The sequence below is a fragment of the Triturus cristatus genome, chromosome 4_1 (assembly GCF_964204655.1).
Source record: "Triturus cristatus chromosome 4_1, aTriCri1.1, whole genome shotgun sequence".
Lineage (NCBI taxonomy): Eukaryota > Metazoa > Chordata > Amphibia > Caudata > Salamandridae > Triturus > Triturus cristatus.
Window position 1 is genome coordinate 414,772,353 of NC_140585.1, and position 24,733 is coordinate 414,797,085.

The 24,733-nt window shown below is 44.9% G+C and overlaps 1 protein-coding gene across 1 annotated transcript in view; it reads right to left on the reverse strand.

Moving 5' to 3' along the window:
- Positions 1 to 24,733, reverse strand: part of ZFC3H1 (zinc finger C3H1-type containing) — an 844,920-nt gene that overhangs the window by 662,100 nt on the left and 158,087 nt on the right. The window contains exon 12 of the mRNA XM_085652529.1: positions 17,289 to 17,435. Coding sequence (XP_085508655.1) covers positions 17,289 to 17,435 — 147 coding nt within the window. The remainder of the gene's footprint in view (positions 1 to 17,288; positions 17,436 to 24,733) is intronic.

The window sequence follows — 24,733 nt, forward strand, 5'->3', positions numbered from 1 at the left end:
ACAAATAAATAGAGCGAAGCATCCTGTCAGGGAGGAAGTGAAAGAGGGCACCTGCAGAAGACAAAGCCACCCGGAGGGAGGCGAGTGCATAAGACCAAGCTGAAGGGTTCTCGCAGAACGGGGAGGAAGGGCAGGCAGTTAAGGAATCTGCAGCTATAATCGTCTCTACCAGATAAATCGTTACCAAAGGTAAGTAACTTGTACATCTAATAGAGACTACTAGCCGCAGATTCCTAAATGTAGAATAGATATTCTAGCCATACCCAGAAGGGAGGAGGGTCTGCGAAAGAAACTCACCAGCTTGGAAGAACACAGGGCCCCAACAGGGGATGTGTCATGGGGGACAGGAAGGACGGCCCAGCCCCTACCAAGCAAAGGTACGCAAGGACAATGGTAGGCCAGGATACCGCAAGCCTACCCGAAGGGCAAAGGGCGTCCGCCAGAAAACCCTGAGGGACAGACGGCACCAAGCGAGTACCAAAGGAAGAAAGAACCACCAGCAAAATCCAAGGAGATGAGGTGGAACGGAGGCAGAGTCCGCCTCATGAGAACACACACACACAGCGAAGGGGACAGCTGAACGGGTAGCAGCCCCGAGGCAGGGGACAAGGCAGGAACAGGCTCACAGCCGATAGGCGTATACGTGAGAAGGAAGACAGTCGCGCAAAGCTCCAGCAAAGCCAGGCACAGGAGCATACGGGCACACGCCAAGGCCCACGGAGGTGGACCATAACTACCAGTCGTGCGCAGCAGGCAAATACTATGAAGCAGTGTGCCCAGAACGAGCCGAGCGCAAGACTAAGACAGAGCAAGGGAACCCCAGAATAAGCCCCAGAGAAGGACCGTCCCAGTGGCACAACCCCGTCCACGAAGAGAAGTGGGACCAGCCAGAAGGTAAGGAGGAGAAGAACCCCCACAAGAAGCAGCCAGGTGGGGGGGGAAGGGGGGAGCGAAGCAACCCCTGGAAAGCAAGAAATATGGAGTACAGACTTAAAGCCGTCAACCAGAACACAGGGTAACAAAAAACCTAGAATGTCCCTGTTAAAATTAATTCGCCCTAAATCAGAAGGTGGAGTACACTTTCCGGATTTGCCTGCTTACCAGAAAGCCTTCCTATTACGTCAGGCCTCTTTATGGCTGCTTGACTCTACGGATGATTGTCCTCTTTGGACATCAGTGGAACGCCTTTTCCTTACTCCTTACTCATTTTGTGAGTATCTTTCTTTATCATGCAAACCACAATCCATCTCTACTCCCAAAATAAAACACTTCTAAATTACTCTAGGTGCCCTCTCACTTTACTCATGACTCTAAAAAATCCTTCTTAAACTCAACGATTTGGCATAATAAAAATGTATTAACCCATGACAAACCATTTTACTGTAAGACTTGGAGACAAAGAGGCTTAATATGGATAAATCAATTATTCTCAGAATCACAATTTATACCCTTTAATACGCTCCAGCAGTTATTCCATTTACCTACCTCCTTTAACAATAAATATAATTTACTTAAAACAGCAGTGTTGGATTCTCTTTCTCACCTTCCCATTACACCAAATACTTCTGACACGTTGAACCCCTCTGCCAGTCTTCGGGCCTGGTTATTGACTACAACCAAGGCCTCTGTTATTTATAAGCACCTACAAAGTATCAATGACAAGATACGGAAGACAAAAACGGAAGAAGCCTGGGAACAGGATTTTGCCACGTGCTAGCCTCTATCAATGTGGAATGGTGTATGGTCCAAAATACGTAAAGCCTCTAGAGCAGCAAATATTACCCAAACATTATTCTTTGTCTACAATAGATTGTTGCTTACACCAGCTACTCTATCTAAACGCTTTTCATTGATTCCCAACACATGTTGGTCATGTTCCTCCCCCAATGCTGACCTTACACATGTTATTCAATTGTTCCCCGGTACACCGCTTTTGGAAACAAGTATGGTCTCAAATTAACTTAATTTATGACACCAAGTTTCCTTTTTCTCTCACATCTTCTTGGGTAGTATTTCGCCCATCTGGGATGATACTTTTCTTAATGTCAATATTATAGACTTATTGCTGGCGGTTGCCTTTCAACAAATTACTGTCAATTGGAAAGACTCATCGAAGATTTTACAGTGCTTGGTGATACACTGTTTGCCATAATCACAGATTAGATACTGTTTTTGTATACCCACCTTCCTTGGCTACCAAACGTGATTAGTGGTCGCCTGTTACTCTTTTTATTGATACCAGTGCCAAAAAGTTTTCATTACCACAACCCTCTCAACAGGAGGTTCTTAAACCACCCTAGACTCCCTAATAGCTCCATAAGTTTCTATTATGTACCCAGTTGACATATGTATTTCATTTAATTTGCATTTTTCTGTTTCCTTTTCTCACTATTGGTCTAATTCTTTTGGTCTGTATGTAATGAGCTTGGAATGTAAAGATGTACAATTTTTTATTGCATAATGTGTTTGGTCACTTCAATTTCTTTTCAAAAAAACTATTTGAACTTAAAATGTCCCCTGTGGTCCGGTGTTGTAGTGGAAGAGCAGTCCACTCCTTGGCAGCCAAATAAGAGCTGATGCCCCACTTTGTCCTTCCAAACGGAGGAATGACCAACAGCAAAGAATTTGAGGGCGGAAGTGACCTAACTGGTTGATACAGGATAAATCTGTTGGAAAGGTACTGAGGGCCTTTACAATAGAAAGCTCTAAGAATAAGAGCCTTTGAACAAGACACGTTCTTTTCACAGGTAACCAGTGTAGATCTTGTGAAGTTGGCAGAATGTGGGCTCTTGTGAAGACGCAGCATTCTGCACTAGATGCTATGTCCTCAGGAGGTAGGCAGGCAGCCCCCAGTAAGGAAAATGCTACTTACCAGTATGCATCTGTTATTGGCATGTAGAGCTGCAGAGATTCATACTTGTGCACAGATCGCCATCTGGTGTTGGGCTCGGTTGCTTGCACCTTGTGGTCTTGGAATAAGTATTTTCTTGTCATGAGATAGGCGACTCCTCCCTTGGACGATAGTGCACATGGACATCGACTCCATCCTCAGATTGTTTTTCACCATGATGGGAAATGGAGTTTGTAAGAAACAGAAAAGATGTCCATGTGAATGTATCTAAGTAAGATGACACTGGAACAGATACAGGTTCCGGGGAGGCTGGTGGGCGTATGAATCTCTGCAGCTCTACATGCCAAGAACAGATGCATACTGGTAAGTAGCATTTTCCGTTCGTGGCATACGTACTGCAGAATTCATACATGTGCATATACTGTACGGCAGTTTCTCCCCAACGGTGGTCATCTGTATCGGTTGCAGTGGCTTGAAAAAGTGTCTTAAGAACAGCCTGGCCTACAGAAGCTTGTTGCTTCACCTACACATCTATACAATAGTGTTTGGTGAAGGTGTGTGTAGAAGACCATGCCGCTGCCTTACAAATGTCTTCTAGGGCAATGTTCCCTACGAATGCCATGGAAGCCCCTAGTTTGCATGTTGAATAAGCTCTAGGGCAGTGTTTCCCTAACTGAGGTCCGAGGACCCCCAAGGGTCCGTGGCACATTCCCAGGGGGTCCGTAGGCAGCAGTTTTAAAAGCACTGCAGAGTTCATTGTAAAATTTGCAGTTTTCCAGCAACTATAAAAGTGTCAAGAAAATGCCAGTGATTTATGTACCTGTTGGAGAGAGATGAGTTTTGTCCAGTGGCAGCTTTGACTTATCTAATGTGACACAGAGGGTTAATATACCTACTGCAAAGAACGTGTACAATGCATTTTAAAAAACAGTATTTTATGTGCATAGGTTAGTGGGTTACTGATTTTGTCAGAGATTCTTCCGTTCACTGTGCAATTCATAAGGGACAATCGTAATCTAGCACAGTGACCTATAAACTGTCATCCAAGAGCTGCTTGTAAACTGCATGGTAAAAGTTAGTAACATATGTTTATTCCAGGTCTATCATTATCCTGATGCTGCTAAAAAGGTTTAATAGGGTGGAAATACATTTTTCTTGTTAAAGTCAATGCTAACCACTGTGTTATGTTCTGAATCCTGAGTTTGTGCTTCTCCAGACCAAGCACTCTTTAAAAATGCCTACCAATATGAAGGACATGTGAATCCTACACCTTGTATTATGTAACATTTTCTATACACTGATTTATACGTATCATTCATTATCTCTATATGTGTGTGATGGAAAGTGCTCTGACATCCTACAATGGTATGAGAGATGCTAAAACAAATGAAATACATGTAACAGCGCGGCTATGGAGAGATGAGAGGCACTGTTGGAGGGTGATAAGAGAACCATTGAAGAACCCCAACAAAGATTGACATATCCTGGTGCATAGTAAGGTCTTTATTTACTATAATTCAAAAGCTAATACAATTCATTATATAATGGTAAATGTGTTGTAGACAGCACCATTGTTTCCTAAATTATTTTGGGGGGAGGGGGGGCTCCCAAAGCTCCCTTTGTAGTGGTCAGGCTTATTCACTGCACTTTATGTGCACCGTATAGGGACTGGTCTGAAAACATTTGCCAGGGCTGCTTTAGGTTTCCAGTTAAGCCCTGGCAGGAGCAGGAGCCTCGTACTGCGAAATAAAACTAACCATTCAAAAGTTAGCCACGGCGATGCAGCACCAACCGTCCCATTGAAAGTTTCCGTTTCTTTGCAAATTCTTTCAATCTAAAATACGAAGGGGGATATTTACAACAGAATTGGCAGACAGTGTCATTAGTCTCCTTGGCTTAACAACACACGCCGCCACTTCAGAAATGCTGGGCTGCACCATATTTACAAGAATATGGTGCAGCCTGGTTTCCCCCTGCGCTGGCACTACACTTAACAGTGTTGAGCCAATGCAGGCACCCTTGCACCATAGTGCAAGGGTGTCTGCGTGCAGGGGAAGATTGTTTATGTGCAGGAAGTTCCCACTTCCTGCACATGAACAATTTTGAAACGCCGTTTTATCACTTCTATGTGTGCTGCCTAATGCAGCACACATGGAATTTACAAAACGCCATTTGTATTAAAGATTGTTTATGTGGAGGAAGGGTCACCTTCCTGAACATAAACAATCCAAGGTGTTTTGCTTTTTCCGTGAGAAAAAGCAAAAACGAGGAGAAATAAGGCATTTCTCCTCATTTCGCCAAGTTAAGACCAGGTTTTTCATGGTCTTAATTTAGGTGCTGTCTCCTGTTTAAGCTGCCCTTGTAAATAGAGGGCAGCGTCAAGTTCAATGGGTGTTGAGGTGGAACGCCCACTGCAACTCCCACTGCCCACCTCTTTCACGCTAAGCATTGCGCGAAAGGGGGCCTTATTTACAAGGGAGCGTTAACCCACAATAAGTGGCTTAACGCTGCCTTGTAAATAAGGCGAAGCCCCTATCGCCACAGGAACATCGCAAAAAGTGACATTCCCATAGCGATAGGGACTTGTAAATATGCCCCTAAAATCCTTAGTAATTCGAGTATTTGTTTTGTGTGCACACGTCTTTATTTTTTTCGAATTACTGTTTTAATGTTTGAAATTTAAATCCGACAAATTGCTTTGGGGTCCCCGGCTTCCAGTGGTCCCTCAATGGTGGTCCTCAGGAGTGAAAAGTTCGGGAACCACTGCCCTAGAGTTCAGTTCTTGAGTGTGTGAGCTCATTTGCTGACGGAGTGCGTACAACAAATGCTTTACACTGTCCTCTGATACTGCCTTACTGCTCAACCAAGCTACCACTTTAGAGAGGAAGGTTATATCCAACTTTAACCTCTGCGAAACTTCTGGGGACTGTGGACACTGTACACACTGTACCTATTTGGGAACAGTATATACAGAGCCACTTTCTCACATGGGAGGTGGGGGGGCCCATGAGTCTAGTAAGAACAAGGTTTAGATTCCACACCGGAGAGGGTGGCAGTCTGGGTGGAATTATCCTTTTAAGGCCTTCCATAAAGGCTTTGATAGCGGGTACTCTCAACAATGACAAATATTGTCTGTTTTGTAGTTAGGCGGCAAGGGTAGCCAGATGTAATCATAGAGGAGTATGCCAGATTGCATCTTTGTAGATGCAGCAAATAGCAAATTATGTTTTGAACTGAAGCATCTAAAGGGTCAATTCTGTTATTGCAGTAAAGAACAAGTTACTTACCTTCGGTAACGATGTATCTGTAAGAAACATTAGTCAGATTCCTCATCTTAGTATATCCCCAGGCGTCAGGCTGGATCCGGAAAGTTTTTCCTCAGCAATACCCCTGCGCGTTGCTTGGCGTCGTCTGCGGCTCCGCGTCCGTCGTCGTACATAGACGCCGCCCTCGCGCTCTGACGTCAGTTCTTGTACATAGCTTTCCGCGCCAGGAACGCAGAGCCATGCAAGAGACCGACACTGGTGGCAAAAAATTCTACAGCCCTGAAAGGGATGACCTCAATCCTAGATATAGGTTCGCAGAACGGGGAGGAAGGGTGGGTCGGTGAGGAATCCAACTAATGTTTCTTACAGATGTATCGTTACCGATGGTAAGTAACTTGTTCATCTGAAAGAAAAACGTTAGTTAGATTCCTCACCTTAGAATATATACCCCAGCAATACCAACCCGGAGGTGGGTCTGCGAACTAAGATCACACCAGAAAGTCCTGGAGAACAGAATGGCCAAAGAAGCCATCTCTCCGGACTTGGCTGTCCAGGAAATAATGTTTAGCAAACATGTGCAGCGAAGCCCACGTAGCCGCCTGACAGATGTCCTGCAAGGGGTCTCCCAGCCCAGGGCAGTGGTAGCCGCTATGGCCAGAGTAGAATGGGCCCGCAGCACTACAGGAGGTTCCTTTTTAGCTAAGGAATAACATGCCTTGATAAACAAAACAACCCACCGAGAGATGGTTAGTTTGTGTACCGCTCGTCCCTTCTTAGCACCCACGTAACATACAAAGAGTTGGTCGTCCACCCGGAACTGCTTGGTGCGATCCAAATAGAAGGGCAGCACCCGTTTTGGGTCGAGACGGTGGAGCCTCTCTTCCGCTTTTGAGGGAGGCGGAAAGAAGGTGGGCAACGTTTCAGACTGCCCGATGTGGAAGGCAGTTACCACCTTAGGAAGGAAAGAACAAGTTTGTCCGGATGGACAGAAAGGAAAGGAGGCTTAGAAGAAAGAGCCTAGACCTCACTCACCCTTCTAGCAGAGGTGATGGCCACCAGGAAAGCGGTCTTAAGCGTCAAAAGACGAAGAGGACAATTATAAAGTGGCTCAAAGGGAGGGCACATCAGAAACGTCAAGACTAGATTCAAATCACACTGAGGCATTACGAACGGGACAGGAGGAAACATGTGAGTAATGCCCTTGAAGAAGCGTAAAAGAGGGGATTTGAAAAGAGAAGGCTGATCAGGAAGCCGTAAGAAAGAAGAGATAGCTGAAAGATAACCTTTGAAAGTGCCCATAGCAGAGACCTGCTGGGCCAAGGAAAGAAGGAGGAGAACCTCAGAAAGAGGGGCAGAAAGGGGATCCACAGCCTTTGCTGAGCACCATGCCACAAATTTGTTCCACCTGCAGACGTATACAGATTTCGTGGAGGGACGCCTGGCTGCCAGAATCATCACATACTTCAGGAGGCAAGTCAAGTGGCATCAACTGCCGCCGCTCAATTTCCACGCATGGACGTGGAGACTGGACAGGTTCGGGTGGAGGACCGTCCCCTGCTGCTGCGACAGAAGGTCCTCCTGAAGAGGCAGTCGTATTGGGGGATCGATTGACAGACTGAGTAGCTCGGGATACCAGAACCTTCTTGCCCAATCTGGAGCCACCAAGATTACTTGGGGCCAGTCGCACCTGATCTTCAGTACTCTGGGCAGAAGTGGTATAGGCGGAAAGGCGTACAACAGACCGCAACTCCACTCGCAACGAAATGAGTCCCAGAGCGAGTGCCGCCTTGGAAACTCCAATGCGCAGAACTGCGGACATTGCGCGTTCTCTTCGGTGGCGAATAAATCTAACCAAGGCACTCCCCACTGCTGAAAGAGGCCTTGCACCACGTCCGAGTTGAGACGCCATTCGTGATCCATCATGCACCGGCGGCTGAGTTAGTCTGCTCTGGCGTTCAGAGCACGCCAGATGTTGAACCACCAGGGTGATACCCGGATGTTAAAGCCATGTCCAGAGGCGCAGAGCCTCCTGACAAAGGGTCCACGACCCTACCCCGCCCTGTTTGTTGCAATACCACATGGCGGTGGTGTTGTCCGTGAACACCTGCACTACACTTACCCAGACAGAGGGAAGGAATGCCTTCAGTGCAAGTCAGATCGCTCTCAGCTCCAAAAGGTTGATATGGAGCCAAGACTCCGCCAGAGACCAGAGTCCTCTGATCTCCGCCTCTCCCATGCGGCCCCCCCATCCCAGGAGGGACGCATCCGTCACTACTACGTGCTCCAGTTGGGGTAGCGAGAGGGATCTGCCACTGACCCAATCGCGGTCCGTGAGCCACCACTGCAACTGCCTTGCAGTGCCCTCCGAGATCAAGACACGGTCGGACAGGTTGCCCCGATGCTGGGCCCACTGAAACTTCAGGTCCCACTGCAGCGCCCGCATCCCCCACCTGGCGTGATGTACCAGCAGGATACAGGAGGCCATCAGACCCAGAAGCCACAGCACCAACCTGACCGAAACCCGGGACAGAGGCCGAAAGATGGGAATCAGGGCCTGAATATCCCAGACCCGCTGTTCCGGAGGATGAGCCCGGAACTGCTCAGAGTCCAGAACCGCTCCGATGAAGAGCAGCTTCTGGGAGGGACTCAGATGCGACTTCGGCACATTGATGGAGAACCCCAGCAAATGCAGGAGGTCGGCCGTAGTCTGGAGGTGGGAGACGACTGCCTGGGGCGAGCCCGCCTTCAACAACCAGTCGTCGAGATAGGGGAAGGCCGGAACCCCCAATCTGCGCAGATGAGCTGCGACCACCGCCATCACGTTCGTGAACACCCGAGGGGCACTGGTGAGGCCGAAGGGGAGCACGGTAAACTGAAAATGCTCCTGGCCCACCGTGAACCGCAGGTAACGCCGGTGGGCCGGCAGGACGGGGATATGGAAATATGCGTCCTGCAAGTCCAACGCTACCATCCAGTCTCCAGGGTCTAGGACAGCTAGAACCTGAGCTAAGGTGAACATCTTGAACCTCTCCTTCCGGAGGAAGACGTTGACGCTCCTGAGGTCCAAGATAGGCGCAGGCCCCCTTTGCCCTTCTTGGGAACCAGAAAGTAGTGGGAATAGCAACCTCGACCTACTTCTGGACCAGGAACGCGCTCGATGGCCCCCTTGGCCAAGAGGGCCATAACTTCCTCCTGCAGAAGATTGAAGTGATCCCCCGACATGCTGTGGGACTGCGGTGGCATGGCTGGAGGGGTCGCCTCGAAGGAGAGGGAGTAGCCCCTTCGGACGATTTGCAGCACCCACCTGTCCGACGTGATGGAACGCCAGTGGAGCAGGTGATGGCGAACTCTGCCTCCCACTGGTGTGGAATGGGCCTGAAAGCACAGACCAGGAGGGCTTTGAGGTGGATGCTGTCGGGGTAGATGTGGACTGACCGGCACGTTGTCCCCCAGTACCGCCTCGGTGGAATCCACGTCCGCGACCGAGTGCAGGTTGGCTCTGCGGCCGGTGGCTAGGCAGACGTGAGGGGGAGCCCCTTCCTTGGCCACAAAAGGGGCGAAAAGCGGAAGTTTGTGGGCGCGGAGCAGAGAGGCCCAAGGAGTTGGCCGTAGCCCAGGAGTCCTTGAAGCGCACCAGTGCACTATCCGCCTTGTCGCCAAAGAGGAGACCGCCATCAAAGGGCATATCCATGAGGGTGCTCTGGACATCCCGTGAGAAAGACGTGGACCGCAGCCAGGCGTGGCGGCGGCGCGCCACCGTGGTCGACATCGCCCTACCCAGAGAGTCCGTAGTGTCTAGTCCACATCTGATAGCGTGCCGCGCTGCATCCCGCCCGTCGGACGAGCCTGGGCGAGCCGTGTTTGGGCCTCCTCCAGACACTGGGGCAGCACGTCCTCCACCATATCCCACAGGGAGTGAGAGTAACGGTCCAAGAGACCAGTGGTGTTAAGAGACCGCAGATCCAAACTAAGGGGAGGAGAACAGCTTCTTACCTAACTGTTTAAGTCTCTTGGATTCCCGATCCGGGGGAGCGGACGGGAAGGAGGACTGGGAAGTAGAGGCCTGGATAACCAGGCTCTCGGGCGTGGGGTGTTGGGACAGAAAACTGGGGTCGTCCGGGGGCAGGGCGGTGGCGCCGGGCCACGTTCCGATCCACAGGAGGTACTGTGGAGGGCTTGGACCAGGTGCCCTTCAGAACGTCCACTAGTGCTTCATTAAACTGCAGCAGAGGCTCCGAGGAGCTTGCCGACGGTTAGAGCACTTCAGTGAGGAGGTTAGTCCTCACGGCCACAGCAGGCAACTCCAGCCCAAGGGCTTCGCCCGCCTTGCGCAGCCCCACGAAAAATACAGCACCTTCCTCCGAAGCCACAATAGGAGGAGAGATGAAGCCAGTGTTACGTGGGGGTGTCAAGACCACTGGCATCCCCCAGCTCATCTGTCCAGTCCTGTGATAACTGGCCCTGCTGGGCCAGAGGGTCCTCAGACCCCTCCCAGTCGTCACTGTCATCAGATTCCTGGTTAAAAAAAAAAAAAAAAAAAAAGATTGGGTGGTGAGCGCACTCGTTTTGAAAAGTATAAATTTTTGAGCGATATGCGTGCAACGTTGCTTTATGCTTGCGGGGCATGTAAGATAACTGAAAGATTTGGCCTAGTGCAAGAATTACTAGGACTGCAATGTGCACTGCTATGAAATTCTTTCATTTAATGCAAATTTCATGTACAATTCTCAAAAATCATATTCAATCTTTCAATTTACATTTCCATATTTTGTACAATAAACATCATCAATGAATATGTGTTGAAATACACTTATTTAAACAGAAATTAAGGACCAAACAAGCTTTTTAACACCCAATGCATTTCGGGACACTGGGGTCCCTTCGTCAGGGGTAAGCTGTAAGAAAAAAAGGAGAGTATCAAGATCTGCGTGTTGCAGGACCATAGGGTTACACTAGAGCTTTGTGATGAAATGTGCTCCCCACACCGAAGTGACTAGTGTGGCTCAAAATGGTATACGATACCTGTTGAAATTTGTGCGAGTTTCTAGAATTCACGTGTTCAACCTCTCTATAAGAGTATAAAAAAAAAGATATAGAGAACTTATTCCGCATATTATACAGCATTCTATTTAAAAGCATTGGAATTCCATCTCATACCTGATTTGTGTTCGTGTTCGAACGTTTCGCGTAGATGATGAAATTCTATAAAGTTAATCAAAACTAAATGTAAACTGGATGTTTGAGAAAAATATGAATGGTTAAGAAAAATGTAAACGATGAAAAACTGTGACTAGTGAAATAAGAGACATGGCTCACCTATATAAGATGGTACATGTTGCGGCGAAGCCGAATGGCGTTTTGAGAGAACTCGTGGCAGAATAAGTGTAGACCGAAGTCCATAGAGGATCTAAAAAATAAAATAATGCGATCTAGTTGCTAGAAAATAAACTGGTGTCGATGCATCCAGAGGATTTAAGTTAAAAGTGGCACCCTTACCGCTTCGGGAGAATCGAGGAGCAGCGTCTGTGTCCGCAAGCACTTTCACACGGAAACGTATTTCCTGGTTATTTATCGTACGTGACGACGTAATAGGTTGACACTAAGAAAGGACTGTGATCTAACGGGTTAAAGAAACCGATGCCGGCATTATAAGTCTATCAAACAAAAGATAAAAAGGTTTTCCGCGACGATGCATCCTCATAAAAAAATATCTAAATGAAGAATGTATCCCTAGAGTTCTAATCAAAAGATAAGATATGGGAACGTATTTGTGTGATGTGTCCGATGATGTGTCCGTTGTTAATGTGTTCGTATGAATAAAGATCTCAATGCAAAATAATGAAAATAGTCCTGTGTGTTCGCAAGAATGGATGCTGAGGCTGCTATGAGTAATACTGATGAATCAATGTTCAAGATTGTGTCTATCCCATGTGTAAAAAACTGTAGATGAGGAAACGTGGTGTATACATTCAAAAAATAAGACAATACAACAAATATAAAATCATCATCACGTTCACGTGAAAAACATCAAATTGCATCATCAAAATGCTATGATTCACATTCTATAATAGCGGATAATACATATACTTGTTATTTGTCATTCGATGTATTAATGAGTATAGACTGTGGATATGGTACTAGTGTGGATTCAATGCGTTTAAATGGCTGTGTTTGTGAGCGTCTTAGGGTCCCTGAGTGGAGTAAGTGTATCAAAGTATTAATCTAAATTAAAGGAAGCAAGCCATCTCAAATTTGTCATTAAGACCGTTTGGGTTGAGGGTTTTAAGTTTTTTAATCCAGAATGCTTCTCTTTGTAGTAAATACTTCGAATTATTACGATCTGGAAACTTAGGTACTTCTTCGATGATTTGGAATCTGAGTTGAGAAATTTGGTGTCGTGCTTCCTCCCAGTGTGTTGCAATGCTTGAAGTTGTGCTTTTGGTACGTATTTTGCTTTTATGTTCTGTTAGTCGAATTTTCATTTTTCTCTCAGTTTTACCGACGTACAACAGTCCACATGGGCATTTAATGGTGTAGATCACATTTTCAGAATTACATGTTGTACTGCTATGTATATTGATTTTTTGACCCGTAGTTGGATGTAGTAAGGTGTCTCCTGTAATTGCATTGTTGCAATGGGTGCAACTCCAACATTTTTGTGTGCCTTTTTTATCACTCAATGCCAAAATTGTGGGCGATTTATTTCTTTGTGATAAAATTTCTTTTAAGTTTTGTGCTCTTGTATAAGCAAACAACGGTTTATCTTTGAAAAGATCTTTAAAATCTGTTTCTCGTTGCAGTACGTTCCAATGTTTTAATATGATCTTTTTAATCCTCGTAGATGCAGTAGAATATTTAGATACAAAAACTGAACGTGTGCTAGTTTGTTTAGGTGACTTCTGCAATAGCTCATTGCGAGGTCGAGTTTTTACTTTATTCAGTTGCTCAATTAGTAATGTGTCTGGATATCCTCTGTCTGTATAATTCTTCATCTGTTGTTTCATCTGTTGTTGCCAGGTTGCTTCGCACGCCGTGTCGGTTGAGGAAATTCGTTTGGTTCGCATAAATTGAGAAACAGGTAGATTCCGGATCAAAGCAGGAGGATGGAAACTGCTGTACAATAAAGCATTGTTCCTGTCAGTCGGTTTTTTGTACACACTGGTTTGTATTTCACCCTGTTCAATGTCTATCCAGACGTCTAGAAATGAAAGTGACTTGCGACTGATGGTGTGAGTGAATTGTATTCTGGGGTCTATCAGATTAAGTGTCCGTATATTGTTGATTAGTGCTGATTCTGTCTGGTTCCAAATGAGGAATATGTCATCAATTCCTGGTAGACAGGTGGAATGATCGGACCCGGGCGAAAGATGAGATTGCCACCCATCGGCATCGGACGCGGCGCCGGGTGCCGCCGCCGCTCCAACACCGGGCCCGGACCGGAACCCAACCGGGGAACGGCGTCGTCCAAAGGCAGCGCCGGAGATGGTACCGGAGACGAAGTCGGCGGAGGGGTCGTGAGGTCAACCGGCATCGTCTGGGATCCAGGCCTGGATCCCACGGGGACTTGCGGCGTCGGGACCGGAGTCGACGACTGCACCGGGGCCGGAGCCGCCGGCCCGCTAGGCCCCCCCAGTCGAGCCCATGGGGCCTAAGGCGCGGCGGCAGGCATCGATGGCGGAGCCAGGCCTCTCATGGCCGAGAGGAAGGCACTGATCTCCGCCGGAGTCACGTCGGTCCCAGGGACCGGCGGGTATGGGGGCAGACGCGACACCTGCGGCTCCAACGACGCCACGTGGGTGGAACCACACGAACACTCAGCAGAGTCACGCGACCGGCGAGGGGAGCCCAAAGGGCGATGTCGCCTCTTGAACTTCTTACCATGCTTAGACTTACCCGAAGACTTATAACCGGACGAGTGGTGGTGGTGACTGCGGCTCCGCGACCAGTTCCTAGACCTCCTCCTCAACCGGGACCGTGAACGGCGCCGAGCCGACTGCCGGAACTCCAGGAGCTTACGGAACCGCTCCCGCCTAGCTTCTGAAGTCAGGGCCCTGCAGTCGAGGCACGACTCTGAATCGTGGTCGGCCCCCAGGCAGTAAAGGCACCGGCGATGGTGGTCCGTAACCAACATCAGTCGGTGACAGGAGTCACAAGGCTTAAAACCAGGCATCCTACCGGCACCAGAGTCGAGTCGACACAAGAGACCAAAAGTCAAAAAGTTTAGTCAAAAAATGACTAAAGATGTAAGCTCTTCCCAGATCGGCGCTGTCTGGCGCGGAAAAAAAAGAAGAACTGACGTCAGCGCGCGAGGGCGGCGTCTAAGTACTCAGACGATGTCATCCCGGCGCAAAACACCAATGACGGACGCGGAGCCGCAGACGACGCCTAGCGACGCACAGGGGTATTGCTGACGAAAAACTTACCGTATCCAGCCTGACGCCTGGGGATATTCTAAGGTGAAGAATCTAACTAACGTGTTTCTTTCAGATTCATCATCCTGTGTTGGTGGTGAATATGGGGGAAGTATAGGGGACTTTGGGAGAGAGAAAGGCTTAGCAGGAAGAACAGGAGAAGAGGGTCTTAATGGTGAAGTTGCACAGTCTTTTCTTCACAGGCACCTCAGGAATGTGTGGGGTGTTTAATTTCTTCTTTTTTGTGGAATACTGACAATATGGCCTGTTTTAGGGTCCACATGTAGTGTATTTTGTTTTGGATCGATGGGATCCGGTAGAAATAGTTTTTGCTCTACGATGGTCACTTTCGGCGCAGATTTTTTCGGTTCCGAGCAGGATTTAAATTTCCACTCTGGAGCCTTTGAAGGGGTTTTTGGGTCCTTCGGCTTCGAGTCGGGAATCTTTTTCAGATCCCAGTGTTTCGGAGGTGGTTTCAGATCAGAGGCCTTTTGTTCTTTGGGTGCCGAGGTGTTCGGTGCCTAGGCCTTTTTGGAGACCGCGGTAGTAGGATACATTCTCGACTTCGGTGCCGGCGGTGTTTTTGGGGCACCGACATGCTGCTTGCTCTGTCTCGAGCCGCCGGAAGGCTTCTCCTTGGTCTTCGGAGAGGGGCTTCTAAAGCTTTGTTTCGGTCGCGACTGGGGCCTTCAGGCGATGTCTTGACCAGAGCCGCCTTTTTTTCAGGAGGGGTTTGGGCAGTTGTACTCACTCGTTGACCTGGAATGATTTAGTCGTCTGCCTAGGATACGATGCCGAGATCCTCCGAATCCTCTGCCTCCGGAACGTCGGGCCTTCATCGAAGATGTCTTCTCGCACCGGTGCAGCCTGTTGCGCCATAACGTGTCGTCGGACCCAGATAGTCTTCTTGGACCGGAAGGAGACGCAGGCTTGACAATTTTTCTGCTCGGGCGAGAGACAGATTGCAGACCTTGTGTTGGTCGCTGTGTGGAAATTTAGCTCCACACTGGGGGCATTTTATGAATGGAGTTCTTTGAATTAGCCATAGGCCCAAAAGGCATCGATCAGCCCAGCAGCCGGAGTCGACGACCGGAATCAAGTATGTGAGTTCGCGCATCGAAAGGCACGCAAACGAAAACAATACCGTCAAGTTTGCGCGTCGAAAGGTTTGGAAAACACGGACAAGTGCTGAAGTTACAGCCGAACCCGATGGCGGAAAAAAAAAACAACAATCCGAGGATGGAATCGATGCCCATGCGCACTATCGTCCAAGAGAGGAGTCACTTATCTCGTGACTACAGAAGACTTCTTCCAAGACAACAACAAGGTGCAAGCATCCGAGCCAAACACCAGATGGCGATCTATGCACAAGTATGAATTCTGCCACTCATATGCCTCGAACAATGAGTTGCCATAGTCCAATCTTGAAGTGAGAAATAAAGGATTTGAGAAGATTGGTGCAACTGAGAGCAGGGGAGGGGGGCGGGGGGGCAGTAGGGACCTGGGATTTTGTGGCAGTTGTCCCCCCCACACACATTTTGTCCCCTTTTTAGCTGCTAGATGCCGGTTTTCGACACTTAATGCACCGAGGCCTGCTAATAAGACCTCAGTTCCACTTCTTTAAGACAAAGGGATGTCCGATGATTTACAACTGGCTAAGGACTTAAGCACCCCTGTGAGTCCCTAGTAAATGGTACCCCAGGTACCTAGGGCATGGGTACTAAAGAGGGTCCGTAAGGGCTGCAGCAAGGCTTTTGCCACCCTAAGGGACCCATAGACTAATTCCACACAGACTGCCATTACTTGCAGACAGCGTGACATGGTGCAAACCATGTTTAAAGACATGACCTAGTACACTCCTGCATGGCTATATGCAAGTCACCCTTTCAGGAGGCCTTGGAGCACTAAGGCAGGGTACATTCTAGCACATGTGAGGACATCTGAATTTGCAGATATGCCCCTTTAATCTCTAGTTCCATTGCTAGATATTACAAGTGAGCATGGAAACTATCTTAAGGTGTGTACTGGTTAAAATGAGTTTCCCAGCTACATATCGGTACTAAAACATCTCAGTAATAAACCCACACACTGATTTCAGTGATGGACTTATTAATATGTGCACCCAGAGGGCACCTTACAGGTATTCCCTGAACCCTATTAATCCTTTAGTGTGCTGGCTAGCAGGTCCTGTCTACCCTGCCACCACAGACTTTTTTCTGAACAACCGCAACCAGATGCCTGAAAGCACCACTGCACCTGCGAGACAGTCCTAGTCAGGCAACATGCCAAAGTGGTAATAAAACCCTCAGGCGCTTAGCCCACACTTTGGGGACCAGTCAGGCTAAACCAGTCGCGCTTGCAGCCTCTTTCTGCAGGGACAGAGAACACATGCACTCATGGAGCACCTAACCAAAAAGAAAAAAGTAGCTCCCTAAACGTGAGCATCGGAAGGAGTCAGCCAATCAAAAGGATAACTGGCAGGGAGAAATAAGCAATTGAATAGGAAGTAAGCAAATGAGTGACAAAGACAATCAATGGAAAGAGACAGGGTGGACCTAGGCCGATGGTAATATTTTAGTAAGCCCATTATAGGTCTTTCGCAAGGAGACAGCTACACTTTTTGGTAGGCAAGACTTTGAAAAAGGGGAAACAGGGGAAGGTGTTCAAAGATGAATATTCATTCCGTCATTAACAATGGTTAAAAACCCTTCAATAAAGATTACAAAAAACAAAAACAAAAAATTTTCAATCAACACTTACTTATGTTTCCGATGTTTTGCTTCCGCTTCTGTGACATGAGTAGCAACCATTGTATTTCTACCAGTACCATCAATTTCCACATCAGAGTTTGCAGGAGAAGAGTTTGTCCTCAAATGATCACATTTTATTAGGCGCTGCTTCTCTCGACTGGTTAAAAAAAAAATATATATATAGTTTTGGCTTTAAGTAGATGTTTGAAAATACGTACAGATTCTGAACATGCAATGTACTATAGAAAAAATACTTTAAAAGGCCTGCAGAAATAGAGGAGTTTCTAAGCTTTTCCAACTAACTGGATACTTGGAAGACCCAAGTCATCATGCTAAAAATAGAAATGCTATTAATCATTACCACAGCGTGTAGTGCTGTAGATTCACATGCTTAGCATATTCCTATTATCCAGTGCCGGGCTTGAACATTTCTACGTTATTTTATTCATAGTCTCTCGATTCACAGGATGTGGTGACACTCCTGTTAGTGCAGACTGATTATATATATATATATACACACACACACACACACACAAACATACATACATACATACATATACACACACACATACATATATACATACGCAAACAAACTGATTCCTTTAGCCAAGCAGCGCGCTCCACCATCCAGTGCATACATCAAGATTAGGTGGAATCAGATCCCCTGTAATTTTTTCAAACAAAAAGATGTTGCACTCCTGTACTTTGTGAATCCGAGTGTTTTATTCACCACTGCCACCAATGGGTTTCACCATCAAGGCTTGTTCACGGTTAGGGAAGTCCTTCCATTGTTTTTATTTATACTACTACTCCCTTGTGCCCACAATGAGGCATGATGGGATATGTAGTTTTACATAACAGTAAGTTGTATTTCAATTATATTTACAAAGTTTAATTCAATTATTTGCATCACTTGCATAATATACATTTATATTGGGGCAACTTTTACTGGAACATGTATTTTTTTTACGTATATTGTCTTAGTGACATTTTAATACACATGGCATATTGCATCTAATTGTATGATCTTTTATTTTGTTTTAGAAGGATCTAAATAGTTAGTCCTTTTAATTAGGTGTCTGCATGAAGTTCCTGTATTAGTGCAACAAGCTATGTGGCTTGCACAGCCCAATTCTGCCTTAGTAGCTTGTGTCCCCCAATAATGTTCTACTCAAGGATGTTCAATGCCAATATTTACATGATTCAGTTCTTATAGATGGACAAAACAGTCTTTTTTCCGCATTCAGACCCATTGGTTGTTCACTTCTGAATCTTATGATTAGTTTGGATTCACGTTGTCATAATTTTAGCGTTCTGTTTCCTCCTCTCACATGGTTTGGAATATGAGCAATTCCGCTGGATTTGATGTTTTCCCCTCGTGTACTTATGAGTTTCATAATGTTTTGTGATGGCATAGTTGGTGTCACCATTTTTAATTGCTCGTGTGTGCTCCAAGATCCTTTTCTTGAACGGACATATCGTACTCCCGATATACCTTTTTACGCAGTCACATGTAATCATGTAAACTACGTATGTGGTTTCACATGTTCTTCTGTGTTTGTTTGTGAACACCTGTTACTTGAAGTCAATCAGGCTTTTGATGTTATTGCCAATTTTACAAGCCTTGCACTTGATCACATTTTATGAATCCTTTCTGTTTGTTGTTTAGCCACGTTTCATTTTTAGTTCTCATAAAATGACTGCGATTCAGTTTCTCTTTTAATGATGGCGTTTTTCTGAAAGATACATCAATGGTTTCACTTTAGTTTCCTATATCTGGATTCTTTTTCAGGATATTCCTGTATTTGTTCATGATCCTTCAGATCAGAATGTGTTCTTCATTGTACGTCATAATGAACTGTATTTTTTGATTTTCTTTTCCACATTGGTTTTAGCCTTTTGATCTCCTTTCAATGTCTCTTCTTGTGGTAATGTTTCAGTTCGTTTTCTACCTTCCTCAATATCCTCTTCCCTATATCCTCTTGATTTGAATTTGTCTAGTTTCTTTTGATTTTTCTTAAAAGATCGCCATAGGATATGCTTTTTTTGAGAGCACGCAGATGAAAACTTGTCCCGTGCAAAACACTGTTAGTAGCTGTTGGTTTGATATAGGTCGTGGTTTTGATCTGCCCCTTATCAACATATACAGCAAGGTCAAAAAATTGTACAGCTTTGTCACTCATGTTTTAGGTAAATGATAATCCTACTGCATTTTCATTTAAGGTAGAAAAATATTCTTCAAATTCTTGTTGCCATCCCAGATGATAAATCAATGAAACGCAGCCAAAGATGAATTTTGTCCATGTATTTCTCGTAGTCTTCCCCCAAAGCTACCATCTTCTCCCACAACCCCATGGTGAGATCCGTGTAGCTTGGGGAGAAGGACTCCCATGGCAGTTCTGCTGGTCCGAATATACATCTGTTTATCAAATAGAAAAAAGTTATTACGTAGACAAATGTCAGTCATCTCCAAAATTGTCGGATTGTTTCAGATATTGAATATTTAGCTATGTAAGAAAGTATCTCAGAGCCGTATGTCCCACGTCATGATTGATTGATGTGTAAAGTGAGACCACGTCGATGGTTATTAATTGTAAGCCTTGGTGCCAGTTAATATTTGCCAGATGTTTCAAAAAGTCTTCAGTGTCTTTTATATATGAATTGAGTGAAGTTACCAAAGGTGCTAATACATGATATGTATATGGATACATTTTGATACAATGAGCCACAAGTGGATAGGATTGGTCGGCATGGTGGATTAGTTAGTGTTTTATGCACCTTAGGCAAAAAGTATATTGTAGGGATTATTGGTTTCTCATCCACTAGAAATTCCACTTCCTTATCATTGATGATAGTTTGTTCTCTCCACTTTTTGATATTCTGTCCAAGATCCATGATTAAAATTTTTTTTTTTGCTAACTTGGTGCAATTGTTAGGATCATTGAGTTGTCTTCTAGCTTCTCTGATAGATCATGATTTTTCCATTATCACAATATTGCCCCCTTTAACCGCTGGTTTGATTTCAATTGTGTTGCATTCCATCAATTATTTAAGGGCTTCAAGTGCTCCTTTGGTTAGATTTTCTCTGTGTTTGCTTTTTATTTTTGAGTTTCTCCAGATCTGCTATTACAAGGTCATGATATGTGTCTATTCGATTTCCCGGTGGCAGATTAGGACAGAATTTTGATTTATTTCTTAGTTTTGTTGTTTGGTGCCCACAGGTGTCAATTTCCAGTAAATCAAGTATTTCACTAGTTGTAGTTGGATTTTCTTCCTAATTCATCATTAGTTCATATGACGTAGCTATGTCTAAGGCTTGAGCAATAGTTAATTCTGTTTCCAGCCTACTTTGGGTGGATAGATTTGTTTGGACTGTTTTTGGAGAAGATTTTTGCTAATTTTAATTAACCTTCTAATTCATAAAGTACTGGAGTGTGATCTATATATATCTATCTATATCTATATCTATAATCTATATATAGATATATATATATAGATATATATGAGACGGGGATCTCGCCTGCAACGCTCCTGAACACCCAATATCTTCCAGGTTACAGGAACAGACGACAACCGACCCAAAGTGCGAGTGAGTATTCAATTTATTTTCGTTTCGTTGACAGCAACGTCTGCATGACGCGTTTCAGCCTTACAAAGGCCTTGATCACATGACGCCGTGGGAGTTGCAATCTCGCATTTTAAAGTGCTAGGTGCTAATTAGAAAAATGACAATTGGCTACTTCAAACGTAACGCACTAGACATAAAGAAAATACATGTTGCAGAGGTTGGTAATGACAAGCAATAAAATAGAATTTTTACATACTAATTGGTTAAAATCCATATAAAATGATTGAGAACACAATTCGTATCGTTCTGCCAACTGTAAGATGACATTCAAGAAGAAAGTTTAAAATAAATTTAAGTTAAAAAACATTTATACTCTCCTATATGTGCAAACAAGGCATTGTTGTGCAAAATTCGCAGTATGCAATTATTACCCAAGTGGGTAAAGTCCTATAATGTACATTAAACCAGCGAAATAATGTCCATACCAACAGACTAATAATGCCATTGACCTTCAAACAATGTTAATACATTTTTAAAGGCCAATTCAACAGATGTTATAAAGTGCTTGTGAATAGTGCCAACCTAATACAGGTTTTAAATTTCGGTCCACAAATGGACATCTAATTAACTATGTCTAAGTGCGAATATGAGTGCAATGTATTGTGCTAAGTGCAATAAGTGAAATACAAGTGTCATAGAAATTTTAAAATCTTTAGGTGTTTAAGAGGCGATGACCAATACACATTACAAAAAACAGATATCAGGAATCCTGAAATAATCCAACTCAAAGACAGGTGTAAAAGTCTTCGCTAGAGTTAAGGCCCTGTGGAGTCTTGGTGTCTAATTCTAAGATATAACGAGTTTCAAGTGCACGCAATAGGGCTTCTCTATTACCTCCCCGTCTCAAGGGGAGTACTGAATCAATGACAAAGAACTTAAGAAGTTCACTTTTATTGTCATGACGTTCCTTGAAATGGCGTGCAACCGGGTAGGAAGCATCACTGCCATTGATTGCCCGAATGTGCTGGAGCACCCGTTTGTGAACCTGCAACTTGGTACTGCCAACATATTGGAGGCCACAAGGGCACTCCAGCACATAAACAGCAAAGTCGGTCTTGCGGGTAAGCAATTTGGTGATAGGTCGGGGGATGTCACAAAATGGAATTTGGAACTCAGTTCTACTGACCCCATGTCTACAAGCTTTGCAGCTAGTGCATCTCCTAAAACCTTTGCTTGTCTGTAACCAGGTTTTATTAGAGCCAATTTCCGGACTGGATTTAACTAAAGCATCGCTCATTGAGCGTGCTTTCCTGAATGAAATTTGAGGACGTACTGTCATAGAGTGCCCAATGACAGGATCATTGCAAACCAAGCTCCAATTCTTCCTTAAAATTTTGCGGAGAGCTTGGTGTTGGCGATTGTACGTTAAAATCAATCTGACTGGCTCTTTGGTTTCGACTGCTTTCGATCCTTTATGCATCAAGACTTCACTTCTAGACATACAGTTAGCCTTATGAATTGCGCTGTCAATTGTGGAGGTTTTGTAACCCCTGGCTAAGAATCGTAGTTTGCTATCTTCCTGTGCCTTACTGCACTCCAACTCCGTGCTACAGATGCGCCTGATACGAAGCATCTCCCCATAGGGAATGCTACGTATCGAGTGCACAGGATGATGACTAGTGGCATGCAACACAGTGTTGCCCGCGGTAGGCTTCCTGAAGAGTCGTGTCATGAGTCCACCATTGCTGACCACAACATCTAGAAAGTACACTTTGTCCTGACTTAAATCAGAAGTGAAATTGATATTTACCGAATTAAGATTAATCCCATCGATAAAGTCAAGAGCTTGCTGTTTGGTGCCTTTCCATATCAAAAAGATATCATTTATATAGCGATACCATTGAATAACATGTTTGGAAAAAATGTCATGGTGCTGACCATAGAGGACCTGCTCCTCCCAGCAGCCCATGTGGAGACAGGCATAGCTGGGAGAAAAACAAGCCCCCATGGCAACACCTCTGACCTGTTGATAGTATTGATTTCCAAACAAAGAAATTGTTGTGCAAACAAAAGGAAATCATGGCAAGCAGCATTTTGTTGTGGTTAAACATATGAATTGGCCTAGTGTCCTAGTGCTTTACTGCTTTCAAACCATCAGGATGGTGAATACTGGTATACAGTGATGTCACGTCAAGCGTTATTAACCAGTACGAGGGGTCCCAAATCAACCCAGCTAATTTCCTAAGGAAATCACCTGTATCCTGCACAAAAGATGGTAAAGCCTTAACATGCTCCTGTAAAAAAGCATCAATGTAAACAGACGTATTTTTCAAACAACCCATTGCGTGCCAATATAATTGGCCTGCCTGGAGGCTTGTGGATGTTCTTGTGAATTTTAGGAATAAAAAAAATTACAGGAATTACTGGAAAGTCATTCTTGAGAAATTTTAGTTCATCTTGGCTCAGTAATCCTGTACTTCACCAGGGAACAAGATGGGAATAAAATTCAGTTCGTACTGTTTTCACTGTGACTGCATCACAACGCTTGTAGCACTGCGGATCATTAAGCTGATTAAGAGCTTCCTCCAGATAAAGTTCCCTAGGCCACAGTACTATGTTTCCGCCTTTATCTGATAGGCGGACAATGAGGTTATCGTTGGCCTGCAGTTTAACAAGCGGAGTATAACAACTATTTTGCGCTGTGTACTTACATTTTTCACGTAGGGTAGAAGAATATAATTTCTTAATCCCAAAGATGGACAGTTCATGAAAAACATCAATATTGTCATGCAGCATTACAGGAGTGAAAGTAGATTTCCGTTTGAATTTGGTGTGCCCCGGCATATTTAAAGCCAAATGTTCCTCTGTGCTACCTGAACTGGCACATTCATTGTGTAATTGCTGAAGATCCTGTAGTAAGTCAAGATCGTTGACACACAGACCCTGTGGCATGCCCTCCATAGGTGTAGGGTTAGGTCTCAGAGCAGTCTGATTGAGCAAAAAATATTTCTGAAGCTTCAACTTACGAGTTAATTTATATAAATCAATCCGAGTTTTTGAATAGTTGAAGTTACTAGGTGGGCTAAATGTAAGTCCAAGGTGGAGAATGTTAGTTTCAGCTTGACTTAACTGAATATTGGTGAGATTTAAAACAGATGAAGGTCTAGTATGATCAACGTCATCACCCAACACATTGGTTACTTGTTCCACCTTTTGTTGTATTTTCTTTTTGGCTTTGCATTTGAGGCCTGCTTGTCGGCGTAGTATATATCTATCTATCTCACAGTGCGAGGAGTAGCAACAGAAAAGATCTCCACGAGCCCACCGATCGAGTTACAAGGTATTTATTCTGGTAGCAGAGAGACGCGTTTCGACCACGTCTGTGGTCTTGGCCACATATACATACATATTTATTCACACACACATACACACATACATATACAGGAAAAAAAAAAAAAAAAGGTTACAACGACGTTCCAGTTAGGTTCACGTTTTACCCACACAAAACCATTTACATTTAGCAGCTATATTTCTACTGGATTGGATCTGCGGACAATCCGTGTCCCTAGATATACGCTGTTTTATTTCTTTAATAACTCCAAAACTACTGAACAGATTTACACCAAATTACAAACAGGACTCTTTGACTAAGATATAGCTTTCTGCCAACATTGGTGTGAAACCAGTCAACATTTCAGTCTGTAGCCGTGTCTAGAAATTGCAAAATTCTCAGACATTGCATGGGGCAAAATCCCTTTATCTCGACCCCCACTTGATGAATCATCCCTGTAAATTTCCATGCAGAATTAGGCAAAGTAGGGCATTGTTTTTGGAATATTTAGTGAAGATACTGTGTGTTATAGGGTCACTATTCTGACTTTGACGGG